Source organism: Penicillium cosmopolitanum, assembly GCF_028827165.1.
Source record: "Penicillium cosmopolitanum strain IBT 29677 chromosome Unknown utg000008l:1.0-4398992.0:1.0-4402845.0, whole genome shotgun sequence".
Classification (NCBI taxonomy): domain Eukaryota; kingdom Fungi; phylum Ascomycota; class Eurotiomycetes; order Eurotiales; family Aspergillaceae; genus Penicillium; species Penicillium cosmopolitanum.
Window position 1 is genome coordinate 4,286,354 of NW_026622678.1, and position 25,671 is coordinate 4,312,024.

The window sequence follows — 25,671 nt, forward strand, 5'->3', positions numbered from 1 at the left end:
TACTAGGATAAGCCACCAGCCGAGCATTTCACGGGCTCCTTACGAGCATTGAGGATGGTACTATGTAGTAACTATTTGCCAGGAGCTCTGATGTTTGATGTCTTTCGTCCACCCCGAGTCCGGAACGAGTATCTTCAAGTTGTTAAAAGGCTACGAGTATGTACAGAGCACGAGCAGATCTCAACCCATTATATGAAGTGGAGTCACGGTGCGGTACTCCGTACGGAGTACATACTGTCCAGGTGGTAAGATCAACGACCGTGTTTGTCAATATGCAACAGTGATCGTCTTGCTACATGTGTACATTATATGTTCGGAGTACCCCGGAGTAGCTGCATACATATGTATGTATGTACGAGACTCGTAGAAAAGTCCAAAGGGCTTAGGGGACGCATTATGACCCCACCGCCAAGGGGCTAGATTCTCGAGGCGATGTACACTACTAGTACTTCATATTCCGAAGCCAAAGTAATAAGCCTGGCTTCGATATGGGGGTACTTATGCGATTTTCTCTCCACGTTGCGAAAATAAAGGGTCGTCCTGACCGTTTCTCCCTTGGCGTTGCACGGACAATGGTGTGCCGCTTGACTCCTGGATTCTGATATTTGTGAGGGCAATTTAGACGAGTGGAGCAGCAGGCCTACATTCTACGTGCCCGCGTAGTCCTTGGCACAGGGACTGTTTAGACCTCGGGATCATAACAGGGGACTCCCGAGCCTTGGGTTGCCAAGACCACCATTATGCTTCCCACCGTTTTCGCTCTTTTGCACTCCGTACTCCGTACGAGGCTCACTTGACATGTAAAAAATCCTGTTTAAAGTTCTTACACCAGACGACGTTAGTTCAGGCACATACTGAAATCCGGTTCGGCCTAACCCCAAAAATGAGACGGTTTTTCGGAGCCCCGGTCGGGTCCACAGTGGGCTTTTGGAATCAATAGACTTTGGGCTCATGGTCCACAGTGGTAGAGGGGGCCATAGGCACCCGATACAGCATCATATGTATGAAAGATAGGTACTAGTACTCCGTACCCTGTAACAAGAAGAACACGCGCACCAATAGATTCAGTCCTCCAAGCAGACAATTTATGATTGAAAATAGTTATCTTGCAGCTTCAATACACCTGTGGGATCCAAATCAGGTTCTAGTCAGTTCATCTCTGTTCCAAAATATGCAATATCCCTTGAAATTTTCGCACCTTGAAACAATCCTCTGGACAAGTGTTAGAAGCGTAAATTGGAGAGCGAGGTGGATACCATAATTAAGCTTTCCTAATACTTTCTAGGAAGGTCTTTACGCAGTAGCCCAGCGCTGTCGAGTTCCAAGGCTGGGGATTTGCTATGGGCCGGTTTAAGCGCTGAAATGCTCCGTTAAATAGCCACGGCTGAGGTTCCCGACTCTGTACATACTCGTACAAAAAGAAAGAAAACTATACGGATTGCTCCCCCGATGAATGAGGAGTAAGTAAAAACTGTTCAGCGAAAACAATCACTCCAATTGTTGTAGCGATTGTAGTTCTTCGGGCAAGTCTCAAAATAGCACAAAGGGAGAGATCAAGAATGCTGTACTCCGTACTCGTACTATCGGCGGTCATCGCCTGGAGAGAGAAGGCAATAGCTGATCTAACCCGGAGCTCTAGATTCGGAGCTTTTGGGCCTGGGGGATATGGGCTAAGAAAAGTCTTCATAAGGAAAGTGTTACTAGACTCTCAATGCCTGGAAAGAGGTTTAATATACATTAACGAAATAACCAATATTTATGCAGGAATAAGGTACTCCGAATTGAAACAATGACAAGAGGTCCTAGCGGTGATTAACTCAGTGGGCGGACCTCCTAGATTATCTTTAACTCAGTAGATACGGTGGAGTGTATTACTGACGCCAGTGAATATGAATGTATCAGTCCTCACTCGAATCAAATTTAATATGTACTGCTGAATTATTGCATGGCAGAAATATTCTAACATTCGAAGAGAAAATCACTCAGATTCCCACTCTGCTTGGAAAATGTCTATATTTAAAATTGAAGGTACGTGGCCAATTCGACGGCAAAGAAGCCAATACTAACACATGAAGTATGTAATCCTGGAGCTATCCAACAAGGTGTCCAATCGAAGTCCGCGGGTGCATCTTGGCTTTTGACTCCGAGTCTGTTCTGGGGCGGGATATTCACGTCAGCTTTCAAATTGCAGTACCAAGTTCTCAGGTGTGCAAGAGATGTCAAGTATGTTGAGTATTACTAGTGGATGATTGCCATGACCATGAGGTGAGATTAAAGTATTCTTATAAGATTAAAAAAAAAAAAAAAAATTCCTTGGTGATCGAGTATTGAGGGAGGTGATGATAAATTTTTACACATATTGTGAGAAAAACATTTGCCATAGACATGTGAAAATGCCGGATGACGATAGAAAGTAATGTGATATACCTGACACATTAATACGAGTCGGGCCCACGAAACAAGGGAAGATATATACTGTGGGTGTTTGATGATAGGGCGTTGCAGTGATATGCGGAGAATTTGTTTCAGGTCTTGGCATTTCAAGGTTGAGGCGATGCTCGTCATCTGCCGCCGCTACCAGACAAGAGTGAGGGAGAACCGAATAGGGCATGAACCGACCATGTAAGGACCAAAAGTCGGGAATCTCAGCCTTGCGGTCATCGGTGCTGGTAACATTCGACAGCCGGCTAGTTGTATCTATCATTGGGATGCAATGTCTTCTCCGCTCTGAGATTGGAGAACCTGGCTGCAATTCAAAACTTGACGTTCATCTAGGTTTGGGTGGAACACGGTTCCTTCAGTGGATGGGACGCGTCAGGGTGCAGAATATTTACCGAGTATAGAAATCAGGTGGGGGTGCGCTTAAGCATGCCCCCGTATGGCGGTCGGCTAATTTGCCAGGGACTGGCATCAACACCTCCAGGGCTCTAAGCGAACCGGGCTCGGAGACATCACCCAATTATCGTCTTCCATAATTTGTGCGAATCAACTCAATCCATGGATGCTCCGTTCCGATGTCACAAGGGCGGGTGGTGGCAAAATCAAACCGCATTTGCCGACCATCCCGCCGTCCCTGACGCCCCTTAACGACATCTGATAAGATATACGATCTGATCCGTCCGGCCTCCGCTCCGCTGCCGATCTTTCCCTGGCTGTGGCTACTTATTGAGGACGATCTTGCACATTTTGGAGTCGCGATTAAGATGACGCTTGATAAGATGAGCACTATTCTCCAAACCATAGCCACTTTGAGAAAAAATCAGCAAGTGGTAGGCGGTATCCGAAATCATTCCACCACCCTCCGCACCGTAGCCCAAAGGAATTTTCGAAGCGAACGGAGCACTCCGTAACTCAAAGTTTCAAAAAACGAAAATCGGCCATATTGGGTTTGATATTAGTGCAACTGACCAAAAGGGAATTATGAGAATATTATGTATAAAAATGTAGCGTGTTGGATGGGTGCGAGATGGCCCGCACATTGATTCAGAAACGACCTCTGGACTTTTTCTGAAACCACTTCGTATGTACATAACCCCTCGGCATGATAGTATGCCGTAGTCAGTATACACTGGATTAATTGAACACCAAAGAAAACAAGTCCGAGAACCCTGCCGAACGTGATCGGTTGAACCTGTGGCATCCCGAGCTTTCAGCCGGTATGCCCGAGTTTTTTTTTTCTTCTCCCGACCGAGAATACGGAAGTACTCTAAGCCGGGCTTCGCCGGTGCACCGCCGGTATGCGTTGAGCGGGAGCACGCAATACAAGAATGAACTCAGGAGGAGGGGCAAGTCAAACGGATGAGCCTGCCCTACGGAGTAGGAGTTGCTTTGTTAGCGTCCTGTACAAGTCGAGATTCTTCAGCCGACCCCCTATGACGCCAAATCAAGAGCGGTCCTGAAGATCGGTGGGAAGGAAGCTTGGCATTGATACAATTTGGAGGCAACTAGATGAATGATTGGGCGAGCTGTCCGCCACGAAGTGGACCTTCGTTTAAACTGAGACCTTGGAAACTTCCAAGGTCCTGTCGATCTATGATCGTCCTGAGCAATTACTATTTTATACATACAGGCCGAGAACAAACGGGTACGACTGCCAAGGCTTGCCAAGGATTCTCCGGTGCATACCCATGTGGGCCTTGCCTCAACGTGCAGATCACCAGCGATGATCCTCGAACCACTATTCATCTGATAGTGATCTAGTGATTGCGAGAAGTGTACCTCGGATATCATGTCATTGATAATACGGGTTTAAAGGTCTAGACTCGTATCCTATAATATTGAAACAGGCTCATGTTTAGAGGGTATATAAGAATCAATCTGTAATAGGTTATACCTCAAACCTGGTAGAATCACTTAATATCGAGGCAAGCAGCACGGGGCCACAGACCCTCCGAACTGTGTATATTCATTACTGGATGGAGAATAAGATCTTCTCGAAGAACCAGACTTCAGGCACCCAGCCGATCAAACTCGACGAGGGCCCGACTGTAATCTCTAGCCTGAGGGTCTGTGGGTCTCCATGCGAGAATGCCTATCAATGCCCCCAATTATATCATTTGCAGCCTTATGTACACTTGGTAGGACCAACCCTTGACGTATCCATCAACAGAAATTGAAGTTTTGTACTCCGTACTGTCAGATTTACACGCAGGATAATCAATGGGAAAGGTCAAAGCGAATGATGGATGTTTCACCATCATCTTCTTCAGCTCGATGGGATATGCCCTCCAATGAAAGCGGTTACTCCATGGATCCAGACCAGGACTGGAGACCAGATTGCCCTATGGGTCGGAGTCACCTTAGTCTTGACCCATTTTGCCCCGTATGGAGAAAGTGAACTTGGAGTTGGGTCCGTGAGGTATTTCCAAGTTTGCCGGTGGATTTTGGGTTTTTTGGAGTAGAATGCATAGCCATATAAAGCTCTGCTAACCCCTTTTCCTGTGGGATCGTGAGAGATCTCGTGAAAAGTCTGGTGAATCTTTGTATAGCAGAGAAATTCCCGATTGGCGATACACAATGGCGGATCTGCCAAGATGTTCGTAAGTTTCAATAGCCCCGTGTTCTTTTTGCTTCCAAGTCTGCTTTATCGAATGGTTTAACCCCTCTCCACGCCTTATATTACATTGATTTTGTGTTATCCAAATTTTGAGTCATTTGCACTATTTGCTGACATTCTGGAAGCATTTTGGAACAGCTTCGTCGTCTGCGGAGTGACGCCTCCCACCCAGACTCTCCCCATATCTCTCTCAAATCTCCTTTCCTCACACTCCAGCGAATGGCCCACCCGCGAGCTCATTCTTACCTTCCAAGATATCTATAAATCCCTTCCAGAACCTGCCAAAGTCGAGAACAATGAAGCAATTCGTCGTCTCCGGATACAGATCAAGGAAGCTACCCCCAGTATCGCCGAATTGATAGGAACCGACAACCGCGCCGGCTTCATCGATGCCAGTACAGGTAAAAACCTGACACATCTTGCTATCCGCCAATTTGTACAAGGTTTCCATATCCCTGTGAGGTCTTCCTCCAATGGAAAGCCTCGAGTGGCTGTCATACTGCCTAATGGACTCCTCATGGCAGTTGCGGTTTTTGCCTTCGCTAACAGGTATACAATTGTTCCCATGGCGTCAAATACGGTGCCAGAGCAACTGCACATGGATGTTGAACAAGTGCAAGCTGATGCGGTTGTCGCTTTGGAAAATGATATTGAAAAGTTGAAACTAGACAACGGTGTTCGTCCAATATTTGGACTTGAACAGCTGGAAGACTTGACTTTTCGCGTTGTTTCAGAAAAGCACAATTCAACTACATCAAGTCTTACGCCAAATGTTGGGGATGACATTGCAATCATCCTCTTTACTAGCGGCACGAGTGGCAAGAAGAAATTGGTGCCAATCACAACCTTTAATCTCATCGCGGGTACGATCGCTACGATGGAGTCTGTAGAACTGTCTGAGAAGGATACTTGCCTTAACATGATGCCGTTAAACCACGTGTATGTTCCCCGCCCATCTCCCACAATCTATAATATCCATACTAAACAACACCAGTGGAGGTATAATGCGCAGTATTCTTTCTCCTATTCTCGCCGGTGGGGCTACCGATATGCTGTCCGTCCTTCGACCCCAGCATGTTCTGGGATGCTGCGCAATCACCCACCATGACCCCTACATGGTACTACGCCACGCCGACAATGCATCAGATGATTCTTGGAGAAGCCGAGCACCGTCCTGATGCTGTTCGTCAAAGTGCCATCGAGTTTATCTGTAACGCCGGCGGTGGTCTACCCCCAACGCTTGCTTTGCAACTTCGTGAAGCTTTCAACTGCTCGGTCCTTCCCAGCTATGGAATGACTGAATGCATGCCCATCGCAGCACCACCAAAAAACTACACTCTTGACCGTCCCGGTACATCTGGACGAATCGTCGGTCCCGAAGTTGCCATTTTAAATGATGGAAAACCAGTCTCGGACCGCGGGACTCTCGGACATATCTGCGTTCGTGGATCACCTGCCTTCGAAGGATATCTGACCACCGAGGGCGAAATTGATACAAGTGCTTTTAATGAGGCTGGTTGGTTTGACACCGGTGATCTTGGATACCTTGACCCCGAGAACTACCTTTACATTACCGGTCGGAGCAAGGAGGTCATCAACCGTGGTGGTGAAATCATTTCTCCCGTCGAGGTGGAAGACGCAGTTCTCACTGCAGCCAAGCATCCCGGCTCTCCGCTATACGGTCGCGTCACTGAGACCCTGGCCTTCTCTGTCCCTGATGAAGTACTCCAGGAGGTGGTGGGAATTGTTATTGTGACGCCCCCAGGCACACCCAGGCCAGATATCCGCCAGCTGCACGAATCGCTACAGCCTGTTATTCATCAGCCCAAGTGGCCCGCCTTAGTGGTATATATGGATCGTGTGCCTAAGTCCAATAACAAAATTCAGCGCATTAAGCTTGCCGAGCGACTTACACTGGAGTCGTTGACACCGAAGACACCCCTCGGAGATCGTCATTACGAAGCTGTCTGCCCACCCAACGGCACTCCCTTGAGTACTTCGATTTCAAAACAAAAATGTGCTGTTGACCGCAACACTGTTCGCTCCACTTTGGGAGAGATTGCTAAGGACTCTGAAGTGCATATACAAATCAACGAACGTGATGGATTCGCCCAAGCTGTTCTCTTCGTCGACAACCCGGACAACTATCAATTCACTCCTAATGTCCTTCACGAGCAGCTTGATGGCTATCTTGTCCCCTCCCGCATCACTACTCTGAAGGGGCCCATGCCCCTCGACTTCTACGGAAAACCTGACCAGACAGCCATTGACGAGGCTATTCGCGCCCAAAACTCAGATGGTAGCCTGTCACCCATCCAACGTCGGATCCGCGAAATCTTCGCTATTGCCCTATCTTGCGCACCAGAGGAGATATCTGCCATGACTGACTTTTTCACCGCTGGCGGCGATAGTCTGAGCGCAGGTCGACTTGTTTCGCAACTCCGACGTGAATTTGGGATCTTTCTTGCTGGGGACATTCTCTTCCACCATAGCACTGTCGGTGAAATTGAGTACAAAATCACAGAAGCCGTTCAGATCAAGGCTGCTAAAGGCGACGAAGGGGAGATCGAATTACCCGGCTGTGAAAAGACATACAGCAGCACAAACCCGCTAGTTATGGTCTTGCATCTTTTCCCCGTTCTTTTCTTCTTCCCAATGAAGCGTGCCTTCCAATGGCTTGTCTTCTCGTATGTCGTTGCCGAAGGCACACTGCGCTTTCCCATTCGCGATTTACTGATTGGTCGATTGATTTTGATTGTTCTGGCTGTTTTAGCTGCCCGTGTCAGCGGTCAGATTGTGACTCCCATCTTCACGATTCTCTTCAAGTGGCTTGTTGTCGGCCGCTACGAGGAGGGTATTTACCCTATGTGGGGACCGTATCACACTCGGTGGTGGTTGACCCAGAAGGCAGTGCAGGTGTTTGGAAAAGGAATGTTCAATCACTTTAATTGGTCTCGCGTGCTGTTCTACCGTCTGCTTGGCGTCAAGATTGGTAAAAATGTCACCATACCCCCATCTGCCAAGCTTGGAGAGTATGACTTGATTGAGATTGGTGACAATGTCGTGTTGGATACCTGTCAATGCCGTCCCTTTGCTGTGGAGCGCAACACATCCATGCTGCTCAAAAGAATTCGCATTGGTAGAGATTCTTCCATCGGTCTTAAGTCAATTCTCGCCCCTGGCGCCGATATACCGGAGAACACCTGCATCGGCCCCAACTCGTCAAGCTGGGAACTTCAAGATGCCGATGAGTCAAACCGGGATTTGTTAAGCTCTAGAATTCCTCAGCCACATTGGATATTTGCCCTTCTGGTTGTTACTCCCATCCAAATTCTGGTCTGGGTCGCTGCCCGTCTCACATGGATGGGTGGTCTTGTACCGATGGTGAGGCAGTTCCCGGTTGCCCAACCTGACATGTTCCTGGCAACTCTGCAATGGTATACCAGTGGCCAGCGAATTGGCTTCCACATTGCTGCAAGGATCTGTCGTGCTATTGGTGGCCCGATCGTGCTCTTCGCATCAATTCTGATCATCAAATTCCTGCTCGATCTTATCTGTGGCAAGCCCAAGCCTGGTCCTGCTTCTAAGCAGAGTACTTTGCAGAAGATTCGCACTGGTGTCCTAGCAGAGATTCTCCCATCTGGGGATATTCATGAGCTTACCCGTCTAATCGGTCGTCACTATGAATTAGTCTCGATGGCTATCCGTTCCCTTGGTGGCAAGGTCGGGAAGCGAATCTATTGGCCCAGTGTAGGCCCTTCACTCCCCGACTTTGATCTCATCGAAGTCGGAAACGATGTTGTGTTTGGATCCCGTTCGACCCTTATCACATCGGATGGCTATGGCCGTGATCGTGTTGTTATTGGTGACGGTGCCATGGTTGGTGATCGCGTGGTCGCTTCCCCTGGGGTCACAATCGGGCGTGAGGCAATGATCGGCTCCGGGGCCTTTCTTCGTCGGAATGGCGATTATCCAGCGAATACCATCTGGACCGGTAGCAAAGGTGGTGATGCTGTGCAATTCCCAACTTCGTCCTCGGTGCCCATTTCAACTGCCCCTACTGTTGTTGGTAGCAGCAGCAGTAGCACCGATGGCGATAGCAGCAGCGACAACGAGAAAGGCATGGGAAAGAAGACTCAAAATGAGAAGCAGACCGTTCCGAATATCACCGAGGCGGATACCTGCAAGCCCTTTGGTCGTGCTTTTTACCGGAAGGATTCTAGTTACTATGTGCTACGCATCTGGCAGATCGTCATCTATTCTGTCCTGTCGGTGGTTGTCGTGACTGTTTACTGGCTCCTGAGTGTAGTATTTGCTCTGCTATGTCTCCGGGCCTGTCTCGAGCATAGCAATGCTACCGGACTCGATATCGGAGCTTGGCGGCCATTTGTCTTGTATGGCATACTGGCCAGTTTCTTATCCGCCATCAGTTGTGCCCAGGCCTTCATCGCTTTGGGCGTTGTCATATGCGTCAAGTGGATTGTCATGGGCCGTCGCAAGGAGGGCGAATACCACTGGGACAAGAGCAGTTATAACCAACGATGGCAGTTCCTCCTGTCATGCGAGACACTCATCAAGGACTGCTATGGCGGAACCGGTCTCCTGCCTATGATTACGGGCTCGGTCTATATATCCTGGTATTACCGCCTCTTGGGTGCGAATATTGGAAGAGATTGCGCGATCCACGCCAATGGTACGCCGAACGTCTACTTTACCGAGCCTGACCTTCTCACACTCGGTAACCGCGTGGCTGTTGATGATTGCAGCTTGGTTTGCCATCTGAACTCTCGTGGCGAGTTCGAATTACATACTCTGAAGGTCGGCGACCGGAGCATTTTGCGTGCTGGATCCCGCTTAATGTCGGGGGCTTCGATGGGACAAGATGCTTGTCTGTTGGAACATACTTTGGTCCTGTCGGGTGACCATGTAGAGGATAAAAGTACACTACAGGGATGGCCTGCCGAAGGGTTTGAAGGGAAGCGGGTATAAGCTTGAAACTTTGAGATAATTCCTTATTGGTGATTTTATGTAACAGCGTTTATAGAGTGTTTATGTTCTGATGTATCTATTTATTTAACCCATATGTTTATAAATGGAGAGTTCAGTTTGCACATAGTTTCGATTTTTCTGGGAACAATGTAGGCATTCACTGATTTTTGTAGCAATCCGCACCTATCGCCTAACCAAATACTATTTCCTTTTTGATAGTATTACATGCTACGAATACGTTATTGTGTGAATTTGGGAGTATGCTGCCAAAACTAACTTTTCTTGTTGGATGTCTAGGTAGCGGTCATAGTAATGACAGTGTCCATGGTCCCTCTTATGAACATTAGAACTGGCCAATTAACGTGTTTCATGGGTAATCCGGCCACTCAAAATACCATATTAAAAGCCATAAATTATAATTCGATAGCTCAACAACCATACTTTTTTCGGCCTATATTTTGTCAGATATATCTATTACAAGATATAGAGTAATGTATCTTAGTTTTAATTAATATTATTGATTTATGTATCTGGGGATTACTATTAAATACACTGTAATTTGTGTATTTTATCAACAGAGAGATATTTCGCGCGGTATATATATCTAGACTATTTTTTCCTTCGGTTTTTGTGAAAAGGGTATGATAGAGATTATAGAACTTCAATATTTAGCTTTGATTTATAATCTATCGCTTTTAATATAGTGTTTTGGGTGGCTGGATTACCCATGAAACATGTTAATTAGTTAATCATAACCCGCCAACTGTGGTACGGATGAAAAAAAAAAAAAAACAAAAAACAAAAAACAAAAACCAAGCACCGAGAGCGATTTGAACGCCCGACCTAGGACACTGCAAATCCTCGCGCTAACCCCTGCGCCATCAGTGCTGTAGATGATGTTTTTTGGCAGGATAATTTAGCTCTAAACTAACAAATATCAATGGCCTCTTGAATGTTGTAAGTTGGCCAAACTGTATCTGTACAGGGGTGGGTGTCAATTTCCGGTATTACAACCATCGCCATCATTGCCATCGATGATGATAGAAAGATCGAACTGTATGTTATGTTAGATCCAATCCATAGAAAGCCCTAAAGAACACATACTAGTAATTTTCCGCTACCCCAATATCGCATTATGGACCCTGCCTAGGTGTATTGAATGATTCCAGGGATGTTACTCTGTATGTCATCTAACCAATGGTCACTTAAAATACAAACTGCCTGTAGTTGAAGCCCCTGCCCTCTCGCTCTTTGCTGCAAAAATCCAAGAGCGTCATCCATGGGTCGTACCTATGCAAACTTGAATATGTAAGGAGAGCCATGTCGGTGACCAGTCAGCCAATCTAAACGTAATATTATACGATAGTGATTTTACTACTAGCCCAAGTCTAGCCAATGTCAATGGTCTTCCAAGCCTCCGAATCTTTTTGTTAATAATGTGATTATTGGTTCATCCAGAATTATCTACTTTGTCCTCCGTACGCGCTGGTTGATCAAATTCCCTTTACATGCGGAATGGGTAGTGTATTCAAGTTATACGGTCTTTCCTTGCCGACCATTCCACTCATGTACATACCATTGTTAGTTCGTGATAAATAAGCTAATAGGGTCTCATACGTAATAAGTCCAGCATATCTAGTGTTATGACATATTGCCTATCCTTGTCATTTGAGGACCAAGCTGCATGCACCCCACCTTTAATGTGGGTACCACGGGCTTCTTAACCTCATTGTAACGAACTGGGGTTGTTACCATTCGCGGATGCCTGACTTAGATGGCATCCACTTAGGCATCCACGCCTACATGTACTTAGTTCTATCTCTCCTTCCTCTATATTCTCCTCAAGCTATTACTTTCATTGAACCACTACTGTTTCATTACTTCGTATACTACGCCGTACGTTGATCTGTGAGTATCTGAACATTCTCACATTATAATAGCTTCTACGCTCAAAGCCCTGAGTTACTGTACAGCACGCCCTAATACAATCACCTGCTAGTAAGCTATATATAAGAGACCCTAGTAATTCCTCTGTCAGTTTATCTCAGAGAGACTACACAAGCCTTACACATACACAAATACTGTAAATATTCACCATCGGCCATAGTAGAGAATCCTCTAAACTAATCCCCCCTAATCAAACCTTACTTCTGTTACTTTACCACTATATTGTCATCGCCCTAACATCGTTACTTTCTATTGATTCCATTGATTTTTTATCTCTTTCTATCCTCTTTAATATAGATTTTAACCTTAGTCAGCTCCCTACTATACTCAGTAGACTCTAATCCTCAGTTCAGCAGTAAAACTCTCAGATCAGCTTACTTCAGAATCAGCTTCAGTTAATCTATTAAGAGTAGCAAACCTAAGCTAATCTGCTCCAAGTATATACTCAGCTTATTGCTTAAGCTTAACCTTATACCCCTTAGTACCTAAAACCTCTTCTTCTAGATCCTAAGAAGTTTACTAGTACTACAGTTAAGTTCTATAAAGCCTAAGACCAAAACTAGCCTAATATCGCTAAGATCTTAACCTTCTGTAAAGGTCTTAATAATAATATTTATAACTAATTAAACTAATAGTTTAATCATCCTCATACCTATACTAAGTTTATTAGAACTATTCAGTAACTTATAAGCTATACTGATAGTAATTGTTTCTCTAGTATACTTAATTTAACTAAGCCTAGTAATAACTATAGTACTGATAATAGTAATACTGATAGTAGTAGGGGTAATAGAAATATTGATAAGATAGATATTGGCTTCTTAGAATAGGATAAGGACGAATAAAAGTATTGTAATGCTGCTTTTTTAAGAGGGGGATAATATAATAAACTAGGGTTATTATTATTTGTAGATGCCTGATGTAGATAGCGTCTACTTAGGTATCTACACCTATATATACTTAGTTCTATCTTAGCTTCCTCCTTCTTCTTCTCCTTAAGCTATTACTTTCGTCGAACTGCTACTGTTTTATTACTTCGTATACTACGCCATACGTTGATCTATGAGCATTTGAGTATCCTCACAGTAACGAATATTCAGAACCAAACGTACCATAACCCTGCTAATTACATCAGCTATCTCTTAGCTTTGGTAAAAGTTTCACAAATACTAGTCACACAACAGGCGGTCAAACTTACAGTGGGTAGGCAAATTAAACATCCTGGTGATGCTCTTAATAAGATACGTAAATATTTCTTAGTATATAGGGTACAGGCACCATTTAGATAGATTACTCGGCTACGTACATATGGCAAGAAAATTCAGAGCACGTCTACTAGTCTTAGCTATCTTATCTAGAGTATTAATCGATATTCACTTCACTACTCGTCTCAAACCTCAGGAATTCAAAATTCAAAAATTCAAAATATGGACGGTTAATATATAGCTGTAATGAAATACTTTGTGAGATGAAAGAGCTTTAGTAATGAGTTAGTTGCCGTTAAGGTTCCCAATTAAATAAGATAGGACTTATAAATTCTCTGTGACATATCTGCATCAAAGTGGCAGGTAGTATCTTTAATCAATTCATGCTAGATCAAGCAAAGCGTATAAATTGAATGTTTAGCACCAATTAGGTCTAGAAGAAGCAATCTGTGATACGAGATTGATTGATTGAGTAGAAGTTATGAGGAAAAGTGTAAGTTGAAATACCCTCTGAATATGACGATACTCGACGGTTACAGAATCGAAGTTGCAGATTTGAACAACCCACTATACAAAATATAAAGAAATGTGGTCTGCTCTGTGATAAATCAGTTGCTAGCGGCAAATTACCAGTCCATGCTCTGATTATTCATCCTAGAGCAAGGTCCCTCATATTCCCTTCGATAAAGTAATAGATAACTACCTAATATCCGTCTGCTTTCTCCCTCAAAACTTACCATGTGGAGAGGAGGACGGGCGGACCAGTGCCCTCCCATTAGTTAGAACAGCTTTCCCCTTGACATAAGTAACAAACCGAATTTCCTCATACTCATCCTGAAACGTCCCTAGTTTCCAGATTTTGGTCACTAAGACGTCTCCCAGTCGCACCGGCGAGGAGAAACGGGCTGAGAGTTCCCGCAGGTTGGCCGGCCTACTCGCTCCAACCTCTTTCAACACTGCATGTGCGGCACAGTTATAGGTATATAAGCCATGCATGACAGGGCCGCCGAAACCCAGTGATTTTCCGGGCTCCCGCGTCACATGAAGCCGGTTATAGTCTCCGTTCAGTCTGAAGGGTGAAATTTTAGACCAGTTCGAGACTCTTGGGGGACAATATGCCAGGAACTCACCGATATATCAACGCCGCGTTGGTAGGAACTTCGTACATATGTTGAGCGTCGGGTGCCTTGTCCTTTGGAGGCGGATAACTTGGCAGCAGAGGACCTATAATAATTAGAGCCTTGCATAGCCGCACATTTTCGACCTTACCGTTTGGTCCACCCCAATTGCCCTGACCCATATAGTAAGTCAAACCAACCATTCTCACATACTCTTGCCCGGTCTCGGCATCGACGAGGATCTTCTCGTCTTCGATGACGCTACCAACACTCCTCGATCATACACTCCAAGAATTCTATTCTTAAGCTGAAACTGTTGATTCGCGGATGAAGAAGGAATCGGCCGGTAGAATGTGATAGTTCTGCCGCCATCAACGATGTTGACGGATCGGAAAGTCGGAGCCCCGGGGATAGTGGGTGGCTGGAAGCGAGCGCCAAAATCCACAATTTCTTGATCAGTCAACTTGAACGCTATTTTCCATAGCATTTACATTAGCACGTCCTGTTCCTGGTCCCGGACAAAGTTCTTACGCAAAATGGTAGGATATGTCGGAAAGGCCTCGAAGATACCATTTTGCTCCTGTAACAATTAGCATTCATGACAAATTCATGAGGGCGGGGTCCGTACGAAAACGAAGTTAAGCTCATCAACGCCTATGCCAATACTGACGGCGAAGAGAAGTTGATCACGTGTTAACCATGAAACATCCTGCGTCGGAAGTTGGTAATTTTGCGCGGCCATGATTCTGGGCGCCTATCCTGGTCCGAGTCTTGGAAGGCAGTCACAGGAGCTGATGCGAGAGGTGCTGTAATACATTTATATATAGTGGGACACGTGCCAGGCATTTTCCTTTTTACACACGTTGAATCTGTGTTCACCAAAGGTGTGCCTGTAATGGTAATAGCCGGTGTGCAAGTCTTCCGAGCAGGAGGATGAATATCCGATCTGTTGCCGGGCGCCTCCCGTTGGACCAACTATGCAGTACCGAGGTTGACGTGCTTCGTCCCGCGATTGCGCTCGAGATCTTCCACCGTGGCTGGCCGCCTGGATACGTACGGGGAGCGAGCGCGGCGAGAGAGGCAAAACGTTGACGACTTGGCCTGCACCATCCCTCGGCCTGAGTCGGCTACCTACGTTATGTTGACTATTCAGAAAATCAAAGCTACGTGACCTCGGTACTTTTAGGCCCAATTGCGTCATGAGACGTAACTACAGCTCCTACATCACTTCTGCGCATGCCGGATAGACAAAGAACAATCTCCTTGATCCCATGAATTATCATCTCTAGAACGTGGTTCATTAGTCCTAGAACCGATTTCTGTTGCACTCCTAGTTCGTTTACCTTGACTGGATGGTTAATGGAGTCTACCATAAAGGCTTCCTGACGCCTGAACGGGGGTTGGAGAAGAATTTTAAATGGCGGTTTAACAGCTGAAATTTTCACCTTGAACCTCTTCTGGTGGTATAGCATCCGCTCAGTGAACAAAGGAATTGCCTATTCCACAGCCCGTCTAAGGTTGGCGGAGGAAGATCGGGATATGTGGGCACTCAGGGCCCGGGGCCCGCGTCTCGGCCCTCGGAAAGATGGCTGTGGCGACGGAAGCAGCATACACTCCTTTCGGCTCTAGGGGCTTTACACGCTAGCCTCATTGTCACCGCAAGCACACTCTTGGCGAATACAGACAGGACGCCTGCGAAAATCATGAATCTCCGTCACGTGTGGCACACTACAAATAGAGTCGAGGATTTCGTTCGTCTCGAATACCTACAGGGTACGCATCCCTTGCTTCAATACCCCGCTATTCAAGTAAGTAAAATAATAATACTCCCAGAAAGACACCTAAGCAGCCTATACAGCAAGTGTCTATCATCTGTCTAGATCATGGTGCGAGCATCCTGTCAGCTAATATCCTACGCCCAGCGCCATCATGTCTGAAGTCAATGTCGCGGCAGTCCTCTACCCCAAGTCAGAGAAATTTGACGAGGTCAGGAAAACCTCTTCCCTCTTCAAAATTGGTATATTCGCAATCTAACTCTCCTTCGTACGATTCAGGTTGCCGCGCTCGTCACCGAGGTCACGAACAAGGTGCAGGAGCGCGAACCAGACACCCTGCTCTACTTTGCGATCAAAGTGCAGAACAGTACCGAGATTGTCATCGTCGAGAGGTAAGCAACCCTAACTATATTGCTTTTATCTCGACATACGTGACCACATTTTCACCGTCGCTTTCCCACGCCTCGCTACAAGCCCCAAAACCAAACGCGCCTAACTAGGCTCAGATATAAGAATCAAGCTGCCATCAAAGCACATATGAAGGCTCCCTACTTTTGCGACTTCTCCGCCAAGCTTCCCGAGTTATTGGCTAAGCCGGTGGAGCTACGGTCAGGTGGATTTCTGAATGGCCTGCCAGGGGTGTCACGGTTGTAGCGAAGCACTATTTTATACATACACTCTAGCTACTAGCATAGTGACGAGAAAGAAGCAGCATCATGAGCCGTCTGGGCGGAGTGCATAAATTATACATAAGAAGGTGGCAGGGGGACCAGTTCAGGAGTGGCCGCAACGCTGGCACCAAATAAACTGTGCAATACTTTTGTCAACTGTTTCCCCTTGTTCTTTCATTCGGTTAGGTAAATAAGCCTTGCTTACCGCTGACGGCTTGTATGGAAGACATTTGTTACGCAGTACCCCACTATTGCTTGAAGTAGAGCTACGTAGTAAAGAGAGTGAATGATAAGATGTGTATAAAGCTAAGATTGGAGACTAAGCGTCGCTTAGGTATGAGATCTATCCAGATTGGACTACCTAGAACCTGTCAAACCTGTCAACAATCCCCTGAGATCCCAGTCTCGGTTCCAGCACATGCAGAAAAGAGACGAATCCCGAATCCTAGGTGGTTGAAATATTGAGGTAACAAGAATGTCTTTGGTATGGTGTTTTGGGGTGAACAACTCGCTTGTGTGGCCTGCTCGCGCGTAAATTACGAACGTTAGCTGAACGGACAAACCATCGAATTATAGATTAGATCAAGCTTCTGTTTACGTTTGATACAGTATGAACTTGAATGCATATTGGCGGATAAGATCAAGCGGAAGCAGCATCAGATGAATACGATAGTTTGTCAAGCTATGGGGAACGTCGAAATAAACTCCTGAATGTCTCTGGTACTCGGATTACGACATCCGAGTTACCAGAAAACCGTAATTGCCATACAAAACATAAGAAATGTAATTAATATGTAATATTATGTTCTGGTGGTAAGTTACCGCGCTATTTTCCTCGATAACTTCCTCTCTAGGGAAGTTATACAGCAACGGGCAGGCAGTCTCCCGCGCGCCCACGAGCTCTAATGAGCAGGCTCTACGTGAAGTGCCTCCTACGGGTGGGCTGTGCCGAGATTAATACGTATTTATCCATTGCTGGAAAGAACGAACAGACCATACAGCTCATTATTGTAACAGAACTGTAATGTAGAACCGGAACACAAGCTTAATATGCCTAGGTTCCGGCTAACAGAAGGGTCGGAAAGGGCCGAGGAGTAGAAAAGCACTGAGCTATCGGGATCTTTCCACCGGAATACGGATTAGGGGCGGTTCGGTTCTCGGCCCCACACCAAAAAGACACTTCCGTTCCGAGGTTTGCCGCGATCTTATGCGATGTGACAAAAGGTTGGCCGGAATATTTCCTGAGAGCTGTAACATATGATCCGTTACTTTACTGCTCATAATTTGAGGACTAGTGAAAGTAGGTATATAAAGTACGTTTGTATCTGTACCTCCTTAAAACCTTTCCATCTCAATTTCATCTCAATCAGATCCTCGTTTATCTGCCAACGTACACGATATCCTGTCAGATATCATTATTCATTTCTTTGTGCAAGGAATCCTCTCACACCAACCGACAACCGATCGACTTATCAACTGATATAATGTCGCCCTTGAGCAGACCCAGGATCTTAGTCCTAGATATCGGGCTTTCCAGAGACACTCCAGACTCATGTTCTGGGGAGATACTCGAATTCACTCCAGACGGAGCCAATCAACGAGTTCTGGTACACAAGCAAGCGCTACCGGACGGCTTGGTAGTGGATGTTGTCCGTCAGCGCATGTATTGGACGTGCATGGGGCTACCGGGAAATCCTGACGGCGCCCTTTACTCCGCCAACATAGATGGAGCAGACATCCAGACGGTCGTTGCGCCGGGCGTGGTGAACACCCCTAAACAGTTGACCCTTGATACAGAGTCGGCGAAGCTCTACTTCTGTGATCGGGAAGGGCTGTGCGTATACCGCTGCAACGTCGATGGTTCCGACCTCGAGGCGCTGATCGCAACTGGCGAACCCGGCAGTCCACCAGATGGCATGACCTTCTGTGTTGGCATCGCCGTAGCACCCAAATTGGGCAAGTTCTACTGGACGCAAAAAGGGCCATCCAAGGGTAATCGAGGGCGTATTTTCTGCGCGAACATTTCCACGCCGACAGGACAGTCAGCGGCGTCGCGGAGCGATATCCGATGCATCCTCAATGATCTACCCGAGCCAATTGATCTCGAGATCGATGAGGCCTCGAGCACTTTGTACTGGACAGATCGGGGTGAGCTCCCCTGGGGCAACTCGTTGAGCCGCGTCCGGCTAGATGAATCTGGTCTACCGCTGCCGACGACGGCTTCTCCCCAAAAGTATGAAGTCCTCGCGCGACATTTCAGTGAAGCCATCGGCCTCAAGCTGGATTCCGAGCGTGGCGAAATCTATGTAGCAGACCTGGGCGGATCTATTTATCGCTGTGATATGGATGGGAAACAGAAGTTGAAGATATACTCTGAGGACTCTCGAGCTTTCACGGGGATCGCTCTGCTTTGACAGCCAGCGCCTCCAATTGATCTCTGGAGCTCACTGGTATGTGGATCTAATCGAGGTATACGGGCGGCAAATACCATTGATGAAAATGTTGATAGAGGACCGGTACATAGCTAGTCGAGATTGATTTTTGAACCGTGTTCACTTGACCAAGATATGCACACCATGGGATGATGGGGCGACGATGACTCGACCGATTATGTTTCTAATTCTGTATTGGAGTTGTAGGATAAATGATTTCCTGAAGGGATCGGGACAGAGTGCGGCCAGAGGTAATAATACCTGGTGACTAATTGCTTCGTAGATAGGGAACGCAGAATACTATAATCAGCTCTTAGTAGCCACGACTGATTGATCTAGAGAACAGACATCATCATGGTAGACCTGCTTACGATACGATATACGATATTTATCGCAATAATTTTAAGCCTGCGATTCGATATACGATACGATAAAACGATATCGTCAAATAGGATACATTGGGCTACGCGTCGGCCACAGTCGCGTGTCAGCCACGATCACCACCACAATAGCTCTTCAATATCACTATAACGCGCTGAATTGCTCAAAAATACAGTTAAAAAATAAAGAAGGCTTTGTTTCCTATCCAGGTCTAGTTCTAATGACCTCCGCGGCTATATATTAGCTACGGTCGTATAATGGCCACAAAGAATATAGTCTACTATGTATATATAGGCTCGCACCACCAGATATATATATATTGATCATGGAGGTGTGTGGTATTACAAATGGAGGTTTCTTATTGGCCAGGGCCTATAACTAAGGTCCTGTGACTAGGCTTGGCATTATCGTAACGATAAAATCGTATCGCAGCACTACATCGTTATCGTATCGTAAAACTGTCGAAGCGACGATACGATACACGATAACGTAACGCAAATTTTTTTCCTCTGCAATACGATTGCGATTGCGATAAAAACGACACGATATCGCAAAATTGCGATATCGTGAGCAGCCCTACAGACATGCGGGTGCTTGCATGTCCAACTGGAACTAGAAGATTCGAGGTTGGTGAGACTCGAGAGTCTACATACGAGCATTGACCTTCGGATAGCCACGTGACCCGCTTACATACTATATCCCCGCCGATTGTAGTCTAGCACGAATCATCATCTCGGAAGCGCGGATCGGCAGGCCGAACGCAGAATCCTTGATATCATCACGATTGTCCCCTTTCCCGCTTCCCCCGGTTCCGGCCCCCTCCCCCGCCTTCTCCCACCAAGTATTAGACTGCTCACATAGTGTGATTGGTAACTGTTGGCCGTTGTGTGATCATCATGGACGGTGGCCAATATCCTCCCATTCCACCAGTGCCCAAACGGCGACGAGTTTCTATTGCTTGTAACGTCTGCAAGTCTCGCAAGATCAAATGTGACGGGTTTCGACCAGGTGAGCCTATGCATAATTTCGTGTTTTGACGGGAATCGCTTCGTGCGAACTGATTGCATTCGTTCAGTATGCGGACCATGCGCCAAAAGACGACTGGGGTCTGATACTTGCGCGTACCGCCACGACAGCCGCGGCCTTACTACCCCAACGCACGAATAGTGAGTGATCGATTCATGAAGGACCTGAAATTAGACCGCTCATCAGAGACCAGTAGCAGATGCGCCGGCCAGGTCGATGAGAGCATGTATACGACCGTGAGTTATTGCACCCGTCTTCTGTCGCATTATTGAATAATCATCCACTCTTGAAAAACGATTCAGCTAGCTTATTGGGATGTCTGTTTACCTTGCTTCTGTCACCCAGGTAAACGGCAGTAGCGATCCTTCCGGGTTAGGCCAGGCCGGCCGGACGGAACGGGTCCAAATAACGGTAGAGAACTCCAGCACTCAGGCCGATCAGCTTTTCTTCACGGAAAGTGGTTCTCCTGCATTGGATAATACCGGAGCAAGGAGCATTGGGGCAGACAGCCTATTTCCTAGTGAAAACCTTGTTGGTGCGTCTGCTGGTATTGAGTTCCTGCGCTACGTCAAGGGTGCAGCAGAGGGTCGTAGGGCTGCGGATCCGAGGGACAGCGGCCCACCATTGAGCAAAGTGAGCCGAACTTTGCCTGAGACTACCACCATCTCCTCGAAATGAACGGCTGGAAAATGAAGCTTTTGTCCTTCCGATCAGGAAGACAGCGGATCGTTTGCTTCAAACCTACTGGGACTACGCGGATGTTATATTCCCACTGCTGGACAGGCCAGCTATTGACGCCGCCTATGAAAGCCTATGGAGCAATAGTGAAGGCACGCCAATTAATGAGAGAGTATTCCACTGTCTTCTGAATCTGATGTTTGCCATTTCGTGCAGCGTGGGAATCGAGTCGGGACCTCAATACCACTCCGCCCATGTCTTCTACGAAAGAGCCCGCAATCTAATGTCCTTCAACCTGCTGGAGGTGCAGCAGTTTGAGACGATACAGATTCTGTTGCTCACGGCGCTGTATCTTCAACACAACGATCAGCCTCAGCCGTTTTGCCACAGCGTCAGTCTGGCAGTCCATGTTGCTCAAGAGCTTGGGTTGCAATTTCCGGCGACAATCCACGCCTTGGCTAATCCACGAGATCGAGAGCTGGCGCAGAGAGTGTGGCTGGGGTGTATTATGTTGGATAGGTCTGAAATTCCTCGGCATCTGCTTTTCGAAAGCCCACACTCACATTTGCAGGACGGCTTCCATGACCTTTGGCTGCAAGCTAAAAATCTCTCAGGATGCTGCAAAAGAGGCTGTGCATCCCCACGGGGAGCAAGAACCCCCTTCATTGACACATCTGGGTCGTTCCATCAATATGGATGTCTACCTGATTTCTTGCCAACTTCACCATATCTTGGGTGACGTGCTGGAAGCTTTCTACATGGCAAGGAACAACTTCCTTACACGGGGGCAATCTGACGCATCCCCTGAATCGAGCCCCCGCGCAGCTATGACACCCAAGGTCCTTGCAAGCCTATTTCAAATCGAGGCCAGTCTGTGTAAGTGGCGAAATGGCCTGAACTCTATCATTCGGTCGGCGCCAAATCAGGATGATCACGGAAACGTGACACCGATTATACGCCAGACAAATATACTGCACGCACGGTCCGTAACTTATGTTTTCCCTTTGCAATTCTTCTCTTGCTAGGACTCTGGGGTGCAGTTCCATATTTCTAACTTGTCCAAGGTATTTATACACACGACTTCTCTTATTCCGGCCCTTCGTCTTCCCGGGCCGGCACCTCACAAATGCTTCAGAAGTCGATTTTGACGAACAATTAGTCAATTCAGTCATAACGGGCTGTCAAGTAAAGTGCACTCAGGCTGCGCTTGATATCATCAAATTTATTTTCGATAAGTCGACAAATCAGTCTAGGGCATCAAGTGTGTACGCTCTGCCCTCGGATTGGTATAACGTCTCATGTAAGTCGCAAGTAACAGTCCTTGGACTGTGTGGCTGAGTTCGACGCAGATGTATACATGGCCGCGACAGTCCTTATCGCGGCGCAGCTGTTTCCAAAAATATTGGAACAAATACCGATTGTCCAATTAAATGGGCACCTCCAACAAGCCTATGCTGTCCTTCAAGATCGCGAGCCATACACGGAAGTAGCTCGAAAATGTAGAAATATGCTAAGCTTCCTCCAGAAGAAAATATCGTCGCATCATGACCGGACTGGCGACGGCCACCGAGCGGATATGAGGCGGAGCCGGCCCTCATTTTCAAGGGACCTACAACCCGCAGAAGATATTCATCAGGCACAGACCCGGCAGACGGAGACCAGGGAGCGAGAAACTGGGGAACAAGAGACCAGGGAGCGAGAGGCCGGGAATCGTGAGGCCGGGAGGGATAACCTTTGTGAAATGGCAGAATGGCCACTTTTCTGGGACCAGTGGCCATTATCTCTCCTTCCTTTGGACGATGACATTCACTCTATGATGTTTGACTGAAAAAGAGTCCATTTACATTTGTTTAGGCTGTACTGTACAGCTGGCCCTAAATAAGTGGTTGCCGACCAAGATAAGGACAAGGGGCGAATAATAACGGAATGCCACCGCAATGCTTAACAGTCAAATAGGAATCAAGACACTATTGAATCGTGGCCGCAGAGGTCCAATCATATTTCATGATCTTATATTCTACATAAGGGATGGACTGGTCACTGGTAGTCCTCAATCAAAGACATTACAAAATACGTCATCCTTCGTTTCCGTGCAGGTAGCCGAGTTAAATTGACTACAATACTTACATTTGGTGATCGACAGCGGGCTGTCTCTATTCCCAACGGCCGACAGGCGGAGGGGGTCCTTGGCATCAAACCAATCTCATTAACTCAATCCACTACACCGTAGTTCCCTTACTATGACCAATATAAGATGACCCGCAATTCAATACCTTGTTTCTTTATGGCCCCAATGCAAATTATCGGTTGTTATTCTCACCTCTAATCTTCGGGTTTATATGCAAAATTGAGGATCTTCTTGATTTTCAATAAGCCTGATCATGTACGAAACAGATTCCGTATATTAAGCCATCATTTCCTCGGATGCGCCTCAATTCACAATGATAGTCTATCTTGTCTAAATCGTCAGGCTAACTACCGAAGAGCGTCAGGGAACCGCCAGGGATAAGCCAAGTAAATTCCCACTGTCAGCCTGTGTTTAGACTCGGGACGCATTCTCGGGTCGATCATCCAGAAGCGTTAGCAAATGCAATCGCGCCGGTGTTGTAACAGTATGGCTGCGGCGGCGTGATCCAACGCGGATTGACTTCATCGTTCGCATATTGAATGATAGGAGCCAAGATCTTCATATTGCGCCCAAATGCGGTATCGCGGAAATGGGCGTAAAAATCCTCGCTGTCGACCAGGCCTCCTTTCTTTACCCAGGCCTTCCAAAGCATGAACAGAAGATCATAAACGTGATGCTCCGGGGTCATTTTGGGGAAGGACCACATCTCCTGAATCTTGGCCACGACATCGGGCTGGTACAATCCAACCTCCTCCTGCAGCGTGAAAGTATTGTATGCCGTCAATGCTGCTGCGCCATAATAAGAGCCACCGAATTTGGCTCTATCGCGGAGTGCCATCAGGACGGCTACGAGGCTTACAGCCCCGGTCGACATATCCGAGATGGGCAGAGATGGGAGCACGCACTCCCCATTCGTGTAGCCGTAGGCGCGTCCCATGACATATGTGCTGCCCGCAGCAGCATCGGCAATCTGCTGCCAGCCCGGCCGCTCCGCCCAGCATCCGTCAGGCCCGAAACAGTTCTCGTCCAGATAAACGATCCCCGTCCTCGCGCGTTGGCCATGGCCAGGAGGTCGTCTAGCCCGAATCCTCTCCGCTCCAAGGAGCGAATCCGGTATCCCTGAATCACCACGTCGGCATCCTTCAGCAGCTCTCGCAGCGTCGCCTTGCCATCCTCGTTGTCCAAGTCCAAGTCGAATGTTTTCTTTCCAGCAGTCAAGGTAAACTGCAGCAACTGCAGCGCGGATTGGTCAGCACATATAATTCTACACACCGCTCAAATCCGCCAGCCAATGGTCCAGGGTAGTCAAATAGGGTACTTACAGTCAGATCCGCCAAGCTCTTCTTCTGGACGCGGATGACCTCCGCACCCAACGCGGCCAAAGCCTGCCCCAGAGCAGGCGCCGCGATAATGCGGGCCAGCTCGACCACTTTGATGCCGGCCAGTGGGCGTTTGTCACTGGTCACTGGAAAGGGGACGGGGGTAGGTCGGGCGTCTCAAGCTTCCTCTTGTAGTTGATGAGAGGATGGCGGGCGAGAACCTTCGCCATGCTGGTCTGCCGCCACGCCTCCGGGGTGTAGCAGGTGCAGCCGCACAGGCCGTGCTCTGTCATCATCATGTCGAGCTCCTTGGCTGAGTACTGGCTGACCCGCGATTTGATCAATTCATACGCCGCATCATTCGACGGCAGGCGTGCATCCGGGTCAATGCCCAAAAGTCGCAGTCCAGGGTTGGGGTCGTTCGACCCGTGCCATTGATACCATTCGCCCGGGTTCTTAGTGGGGTATATTGCCATCGCTCGATACTTAAGGGGCCCTTCGACAGCACCGTTCATGGTATCAGGGGCCAATTTATCCAACTGGCCGCTCTCTATGAGTTGGACTGCATCGCGGCCGTCCACTGAAAAGGTCACGGGCGATGCGAGATAGAGACCAGCCTGATCGGTGTTGATGGTCAACGCTGATCTTTTCTGGCCCCGTAGCTCGAGGATCTCCTGGCCCACGATACCGGCCATGGCGTGAATCACGGCGGTGACGGCCTGCGACTTGATTGGGCCAGGGATGATTGGGTAGTCACCTCCCACAAACGAGACCGAGTCCAGCACCGCGACATCCTGAGTGAAACCGGGGGTGGCCTTGACAAGGAGCTTCAGGATTCTCTTGCACTCCAGTGGAACCGGAGTGAATTTATCGTCGGTGAAAGTACCGGGACCGTAAACCCCGCGGGACGACATATTGATTTCTGAGGATGCTATTGAGGTATTGA

The 25,671-nt window shown here is 47.4% G+C and overlaps 6 protein-coding genes across 6 annotated transcripts; 4 read left to right on the top strand and 2 right to left on the bottom strand.

Annotated features, from left to right (window-relative positions):
* Positions 1-5,016: 5,016 nt before the first annotated feature.
* On the top strand, positions 5,017-10,045 carry N7509_008150 (non-ribosomal peptide synthetase; the record flags this gene model as incomplete). Its single annotated transcript, XM_056632787.1, has 4 exons — positions 5,017-5,039; positions 5,195-5,995; positions 6,051-6,174; positions 6,203-10,045. 4 exons carry the CDS (start codon positions 5,017-5,019, stop codon positions 10,043-10,045), a joined length of 4,791 nt encoding a protein of 1,596 aa, XP_056488338.1.
* Positions 10,046-13,923: 3,878 nt separating this feature from the next.
* On the bottom strand, positions 13,924-15,057 carry N7509_008151 (peroxisomal dehydratase; the record flags this gene model as incomplete). Its single annotated transcript, XM_056632788.1, has 5 exons — positions 13,924-14,266; positions 14,328-14,421; positions 14,529-14,786; positions 14,847-14,895; positions 14,944-15,057. 5 exons carry the CDS (start codon positions 15,055-15,057, stop codon positions 13,924-13,926), a joined length of 858 nt encoding a protein of 285 aa, XP_056488339.1.
* A 1,187-nt stretch (positions 15,058-16,244) lies between these two features.
* N7509_008152 (putative quinol monooxygenase) lies at positions 16,245-16,744 on the top strand (the record flags this gene model as incomplete). The annotated part of the gene is made up of 3 exons (XM_056632789.1): positions 16,245-16,301; positions 16,370-16,482; positions 16,597-16,744. 3 exons carry the CDS (start codon positions 16,245-16,247, stop codon positions 16,742-16,744), a joined length of 318 nt encoding a protein of 105 aa, XP_056488340.1.
* A 1,501-nt stretch (positions 16,745-18,245) lies between these two features.
* Positions 18,246-19,175, top strand: N7509_008153 (YWTD domain-containing protein; the record flags this gene model as incomplete). Its single annotated transcript, XM_056632790.1, has 1 exon — positions 18,246-19,175. One exon carries the CDS (start codon positions 18,246-18,248, stop codon positions 19,173-19,175), a length of 930 nt encoding a protein of 309 aa, XP_056488341.1.
* Positions 19,176-20,915: 1,740 nt separating this feature from the next.
* N7509_008154 (fungal specific transcription factor domain-containing protein) lies at positions 20,916-23,106 on the top strand (the record flags this gene model as incomplete). The annotated part of the gene is made up of 5 exons (XM_056632791.1): positions 20,916-21,233; positions 21,319-21,797; positions 21,850-22,154; positions 22,465-22,578; positions 22,628-23,106. The coding sequence occupies 5 exons, from the start codon at positions 20,916-20,918 to the stop codon at positions 23,104-23,106; spliced, it is 1,695 nt and encodes a 564-aa protein (XP_056488342.1).
* Positions 23,107-23,845: 739 nt separating this feature from the next.
* On the bottom strand, positions 23,846-25,639 carry N7509_008155 (coA-transferase family III domain-containing protein; the record flags this gene model as incomplete). Its single annotated transcript, XM_056632792.1, has 3 exons — positions 23,846-24,639; positions 24,729-24,835; positions 24,873-25,639. The coding sequence occupies 3 exons, from the start codon at positions 25,637-25,639 to the stop codon at positions 23,846-23,848; spliced, it is 1,668 nt and encodes a 555-aa protein (XP_056488343.1).
* Positions 25,640-25,671: the final 32 nt, after the last annotated feature.